The 7398-nt window shown below is 39.5% G+C and overlaps 1 protein-coding gene across 1 annotated transcript; it reads left to right on the top strand.

The window, feature by feature from the left end:
* Positions 1-2021: 2021 nt before the first annotated feature.
* On the top strand, positions 2022-7169 carry LOC120038938 (XK-related protein 6-like; the record flags this gene model as incomplete). The annotated part of the gene is made up of 2 exons (XM_038984479.1): positions 2022-2289; positions 6199-7169. Coding segments are annotated over 2 exons (1239 nt in total), but the record flags the coding sequence as incomplete, so codon positions are not given.
* Between the last annotated feature and the right edge of the window lie 229 nt (positions 7170-7398).

The following is a 7398-nucleotide window of genomic DNA, read 5'->3' as shown; positions in this document are numbered from 1 at the left end:
ACGATTATGTTAGGTCACCACAAAACCACAATAATCACAGCCATTTTTTCCAGCTAAAGATAGCTTCACAAAAACCAGAATAGAGATATAATTAATCACTAACCTTCGATTATTTTCATCAGATGACACTCATAGGACTTCATGTTACACAATACATGCATGTTTTGTTTGATTAAATTCATATTTATATAAAAAATTCTGAGTTTACATTGAGGCGACTAGATTCACTAGTGGCAAAAACATCAAGTGACTTTGCATAGCCACATCGTTTCAACAGAAATACTCATAAATATAGATGATAATACAAGTTATACACATGGAATTATAGATATACCTCTCCTTAATGCAACCGCTGTGTCAGATTACAAAAAAACTTTACGGAAAAAGAAACCGACGCTATAATCTGAGACGGCACTCAAAAGTAAAACACCACAGCCGCAAAGATGGCGTCAACATAAACAAGAAAATATATGATAAATATTCCCTTACCTTTGATGAGCTACATCAGAAAGCACACCAGGAATCCCAGGTCCACAATAAATGTTTGTTTTGTTCGAAAAAATCTGTTATTTATGTCCAAATACCTTCTTTTGTTAGCGCGTTTGGTTTACATATCCAAACGCTAATTCTGGTCAGCGTTATATCGGACAAAAACGTCAAAAAGTGATATTACCGGTCGAAGAAACATTTCAAACTAAGTACAGAATCAATCATTAGGATGTTTTTAACATATAGCTTCAATAAAGTTCCAACCGGAGTATTCTTTCTTGTCTTCGTGAGCAATGGAACGCAAGTGACTTCCATGAGGAAAAAGCATGATCAGAAAATGGCTGCTTGATGGACACCTGACTGATTCTGCTATCATTCTCTCCCACAACATCATAGAAGTCTCATTATAATTTCTATTGATGGTTGACATCTAGTGGAACCCCTAGGCAGTGCACAATCATTCATATGTCAAAGGGATTTCATTAGGGACTCTGGTGAATACATACAAGCTCAGATTTCTGACTTCCTGTTTTGATTTCAACTCAGGATTTTGCCTGCCAATATGAGTTCTGTTAATCTCACAGACATAATTCAAACAGTTTTAGAAACTTTAGAGTGTTTTCTATCCAATACTAATAATAATATGCAAATATTAGCAACTATGACTGAGGAGCAGGCCGTTTGATATGGGCACCTTTCATCCAAGCTACTCAATACTGCCCCTTCAGCCATAAGATTAACAGAGAACTGTTTCTCACGCAACTGATTCAAATCAAAGACTCAATGAGGAGTTGATTAGTTGAGTCAAGTGGGTGAAGTGCTACTGTACAGAGAACTGTTTCTCACACAACTGATTCAAATCAAAGACTCAATGAGGAGTTGATTAGTTGAGTCAAGTGGGTGAGTGCTAGGGAGCAAAACAACACTGGGGACCAGGATTGAGAAACTGCTGTAGACTAGAATAACTCAACCATGGATTGAGTATTTTAGGAAAAAAAACTGTTCTCACATCTTCCTATACAGTTCAGACTGTGGATGTATCTATTTACAGTCCAGACTGTGGATGCATTTGAAATGTTGTTTAAGTTGGTTTTTGGTTGTGTAAATTGACACTGAAAATGTTTTTCAATCCCGAAATAATGACTTAGTAGCTCCACTGACTGTAATTTCCACCATATTCAAGAGATAGTTTTAGATATTGGCAATGACGCCCTTTACTTCCCCAGAGTCGTATGAACAGGAACAGATAGCATGCTAACTGTTCCTGTTGACTTCCAGTCATTGTGCTGATGCTAGTTAGCATTGGCTCGTGAAACTAGCTATAAGTTCCTTCATACTCGACATAAAAAAATGGTATCCACGATGGTATTCTGTTTCAGCTAGTGATATTCATAAATTAAATATTTTTCACGTAAAGAAATTCCACAAAATATTTCCCCCAAAAAATGTTAATTTAAAAAATGTGGAACCCCTGCATACCTTCGCGGACCCCCTAGGGGACCGCAGACCCCAGTTTGAAAACCCTGAACTAGACTAATCTCCCCTATTCTTTCCTTCCTTCCTTTCTTTTCTTTCTTCTGTCTCTCCACGCCTCCTCTGTCAGGTACATCCGTACCATGTACCTGGGCATCCAGAGTCGTCGTCAGAAGGAGAACCAGAGGCGGTTCTACTGGGCCATGATGTATGAGTACGCTGACGTCAACATGCTGCGTCTGCTGGAGACCTTCCTGGAGTCAGCGCCTCAGCTGGTCCTGCAGCTCTGTATCATGATCCAGAGGAACCGGGCCGAGACCCTGCAATGTAAGAAGAATAGGGGTTCCACAGGGCTCTGTGTTGAGTTAAAAATCAATATTATTATTATTATATTATATTATTATTATTGTACTATTATTATTATATTATTATTATTGTATTATTATTATTATTATATTATTATTATTAAATTATGATTATTATTATTATAGTATTATTATTATATTATTAATATTATTATTGTATTATTATTATTATATTATTATTGTATTATTATTATTATTATATTATTATTATTAAATTATGATTATTATTATTATAGTATTATTATTATATTATTAATATTATTATTGTATTATTATTATTATATTATTATTATTATATTATTAATATTATTATTGTATTATTATTATTATATTATTATTATTATTGTATTATTATTATTATTGTATTATTATTATTATTATATTATTATATTATTATTGTCCTATTATTATTAATATTATTAATAATATTATTAATATTATTATTATTATCATATTATTATATTATATTATTATTATATTATTATTATATTATTATTGTAATTATATAATATTATTATTATTATGTTATTATATTATTATATTATTATCATATGATTATATTATCATATTATTATATTATTATTAATATTATTATTATATTATTATATTATTATCATATTATTATATTATGATATTATTATATTATTATTAATATTATTATGATATTATTATAGTATTATAATATTATTATATATATTATTATTATTATATTATTATATTATTATTATGTTATTATATTATTATATTATTATATGATATTATTATTATTATATTATTATTATATTATTATTATATTATTATTATTATAATTATATTATTATATTATTATTATGTTATTATATTATTATATTATTATATTATATTATTATTATTATATTATTAATTATATTATTATATATGGGGTGGCAGGTAGCCTAGTGGTTAGAGCGTTGGGCCAGTAACCGAAAGGTTGCAAGTTCGAATCCCCGAGCTGACAAGGTAAAAATCTGTTGTTCTGCCCCTGAACAAGGCAGTTAACTCACTGTTCCTAGGCTGTCATTGAAAATAAGAATTTGTTCTTAACTGCCTAGTTAAATAAAGGTAAAATAAATGTTAAAAGATTATTATTTTTATATTATTATTATATTATTCTAAAATTGATTAAATTGTTTATTTTCCTCATCAATCTACAAACAATACTAATAAAAAATAACTGAAATATCATATTTACATAAGTATTCAGACGCTTTACTGAGTGCTTCGTTGAAGCACCTTTGGCAGCGATTACAGCCTCGAGTCTGACGTTTAAAGCTTGGCACACCTGTGTTTGGGGAGTTTCTCCCATTCTTCTCTGCAAATCCTTTCAAGCTCTGTCAGTTTGGATGGGGAGCGTCGCTGCACAGCTATTTTCAGGTCTCTCCAGAGATGTTCGATCGGGTTCAAGTCCAGCTCTGGCTGGCCCACTCAAGGACATTCAGAGACTTGTCCCAGAGCCACTCCTGCGTTGTTTTTAAGCTGTGTGCTTAGGGTTGTTGTCCTGTTGCAAGGTGAACCTTCACCCCAGTCTGAGGTCCTGAGCGCTCTGGAGCAGGTTTTCATCAATGATCTCTCTGTACTTTGCTCCGTTCATCTTTGCCTCAATCCTGGCTAGTCTCCCAGTCCCTGCCGCTGAAAAACATCCCCACAGCATGATGCTGCCACCACCATTCACTGTAGGGATGGTGCCAATTTTCCTCCAGACGTGATGCTTGGAATTCAGGCCAAAGAGTACAGAGAATCTTGTTTCTCATGGTCTGAGTCCTCTAGGTACCTTTTGGTAAACTCCAAGCGGGCTGTCATGTGCCTTTTACTGAGTGGCTTCCGCCGGTCCACTCCACCATAAAGGATTGGTGGAGTGCTGCAGAGATGGTTGTCCTTCTGGAAGGTTCTCCCATCTCCACAGAGGAACTCTGGTGCTCTGTCAGAGTGACCATTAGGTTCTTGGTCACCTCCCTGACCAAGGCCCTTCTCCCCCGATTGCTCAGTTTGGCCGGGCGGCCAGCTCTAGAAAGAGTCTTGGTGGTTCTAAACTTCATCCATTTAAGAATGATGGAGGCCACTGTGTTCTTGGGGAACTTTTTTTGGTACCCTTCCCCAGATCTGTGCCTAGACACAATCCTGTCTCGGAGCTCTACAGACAATTCCTTCTACCTCATGGCTTGGTTTTTGCTCTGACATGCACTGTGGGACCTTATATAGACAGGTGTGTGCCTTTCCAAATCATGTCCAATCAATTGAATTTACCACAGGTGGACTCCAATCAAGTTGTAGAAACATCAAGGATGATCAATGGAAACAGGATGCACTTGATCTCAATTTCAAGTCTCATAGCAAAGGGTCTAAATACTTGTGTAAATAAGGTATTTCTGTTTTTAAATTCGCTTTGTAATTATGGCCTATTGTGTGTAGATTACTGAAGATTTTTATTTAATACATTTTAGAATAAGGCTATAACGTAACAAAATGTTGAAAAAGTCTGTATACAGACGAACCCAGGCAGAGGCGTTCCTCAGGACTCTGTATTGGGACCGCTCCAGTTTTGGTTTTACGTCTATGATTTCTTTCAATGTTTCTTGGGGGGGGGGGGGGGGTTGTAAGAAAACTTTTACAACAAAGCCAATTCCTTATTGATATTTGTTAGCAAACTTTCAACATTCATTCTTTTCTGATTGTAGGTATAAAGAATTTCCCATTCTCCGATTTCGACACCAAACTTTATGAAGTGGCATTTTGATTCAAACTGTTTCGTGTGTGAAAAATAATATGTTTACAACAAATAACAAACGTTGAGTTTTCTGAATGTTGAAGTCTACTATATCACAGCGGTGTATTTATTGTGTAGCTCAGTAATGCCAGACCAATTCGCTGTAATGCCAGACCAATTCTCACGTTGCAGGTGATAGCAGAGCATCGACTGCTATGCCGATGTTAATGCTGATGTCAATGCTGATGTCTCGATCAACATGGACTGGTGTAGTAAACAAGAAAATATGTTCTAATATAGAAACCGTACAAGTAGTTTTAACCACCAATAACATCGCACTATTTTAGAGCGTAACGATTTGATTCGCTCATTCACTGCAATGAATATGCATATTCAAATTTACGTTTTGCTAGTTCAATATTTCATTTAAATAGTTTATTAGAATATTTTGCTAAAATGACATTATGTGTTTAATTTGATTATTCTTTGAGTCAGGCTAGGAATCTACATAAATGATTTATCACCCGTTTATTATCAAACACTTTGACTGTCCTCCAGACACTGATTCTTTATTTCTCTCAGACAGAAATGATCACATTGTCTTCTCTCTATTCCTTCCCCTCTCTCTCTCTCTATCTTAATTGTTCTCTCTGTTCATTACTTTTTTCTGCTCTGCCACTCTCTCTCTCTCTCTCTCTCTCTCTCACACATTCTCTCTGCTCCCCTGCACTCTCTCTCTCACACATTCTCTGTTCCCCTGCACTCTCTCTCTCACACATTCTCTGTTCCCCTGCACTCTCTCTCTCTCTCTCACACATTCTCTGTTCCCCTGCACTCTCTCTCTCTCACACATTCTCTCTGTTCCCCTGCACTCTCTCTCTCTCTCACACATTCTCTGTTCCCCTGCACTCTCTCTCTCTCACACATTCTCTCTGTTCCCCTGCACTCTCTCTCTCTCTCCCACACATTCTCTGTTCCCCTTTTCTCTCTCTCTCTCTCTCTCTCCCACACAATCTCTCTGCTCCCTTGCACTCTCTCTCACTCCCCTTTTCTCTCTCTCTCTCTCTCTCTCTCTCTCTCTCTCTCTCTCTCTCTCTCTCTCTCTCTCTCTCTCTCTCTCTCTCTCTCTCATCCTCTTCTCTTACCCAGGTATGTCTGTGCTTGCCTCTCTGCTGTCTCTGTCCTGGGTGCTGGCCTCCTATCACAAGCTCCTGCGTGACTCACGTGACGACAAGAAGAGTATGAGCTACCGTGGGGCCCTGGTACACCTGTTCTGGCGCCTCTTCACCATCTCTTCCCGGGTCCTCTCCTTCGCCCTGTTCGCCTCCGTGTTCCATCTCTACTTCGGCATCTTCGTGGTGCTGCACTGGTGCGCCATGGCCTTCTGGGTAATCCACGGTGGGACTGATTTCTGCATGTCCAAGTGGGAGGAAGTCCTGTTTAACATGGTTGTGGGCGTGGTCTACGTGTTCTGCTGGTTCAACGTGCGGGAGGGTCGGACGCGCTACCGTATGGTCACCTACTACACCGTGGTGCTACTGGAGAACGCCGTGCTCACCGCTCTCTGGTACGCTTACCGCGACCCCGCCACCACCGACGCCTACGCCGGCTCCGCCCTCTGCAGCGTCTTCTTGTGCTTCGCCTCGGGCGTGGCCTGCATGGTGCTGTATTACGGGGTGCTGCACCCCATGGGCCCAGGGCTCCAGGTCCTGGCCTCCTCCTGCTGCGCTGAACTGCTGTGGGGGCTCCCCCTGCCGCCTGAGGCCGAACCCATGGCCCCCACCCCGGGTCCCAGAGGCTCCCAGGCCACCCCGACACGGGCCCTGGCAGGGGACTATGAAGGAGAGTATGAAGCGGCTACGGACACCTGTCTGCCTGTGTTCCAGGTGAGGTCCACAGAGCCGGTGGACGCGGCCGGGAGACCCATCCGGCCAGAGGGGCCCCTCATCAAGATAGACATGCCCAGAAAGCGCTACCCGGCCTGGGACGCACACTTTGTGGACCGGCGACTGCGCAGGACCATAAACGTACTGCAGTACATCAGCCCCAACGCGGTGGGCATCAGGTATAGGGATGGGCCGCTCCTCTATGAGTTACTGCAGTACGAGTCCTCCCTCTGAAGGAAAACTCTCCTTCCTTCTCTCTCTCTCTCTCTCTCTCTCTCTCTCTCTCTCTCTCTCTCTCTCTCTCTCTCTCTCTCTCTCTCTCTCTCTCTCTCTCTCTCTCTCTCTCTCTCTCTCTCTCTCTCTCTCTCTCTCTCTCTCTCTCTCTCTCTCTCTCATTCTGTTCTTTCTTTCACTGGATCTTCTCCCCACGTCTTCATTTGGTGCTCTTTCTCTTTTTTCTTTA

The sequence above is a fragment of the Salvelinus namaycush genome, unplaced genomic scaffold, assembly GCF_016432855.1.
Source record: "Salvelinus namaycush isolate Seneca unplaced genomic scaffold, SaNama_1.0 Scaffold2439, whole genome shotgun sequence".
Classification (NCBI taxonomy): Eukaryota; Metazoa; Chordata; class Actinopteri; order Salmoniformes; family Salmonidae; genus Salvelinus; species Salvelinus namaycush.
This window is presented reverse-complemented; position numbering and strand designations above follow the sequence as displayed.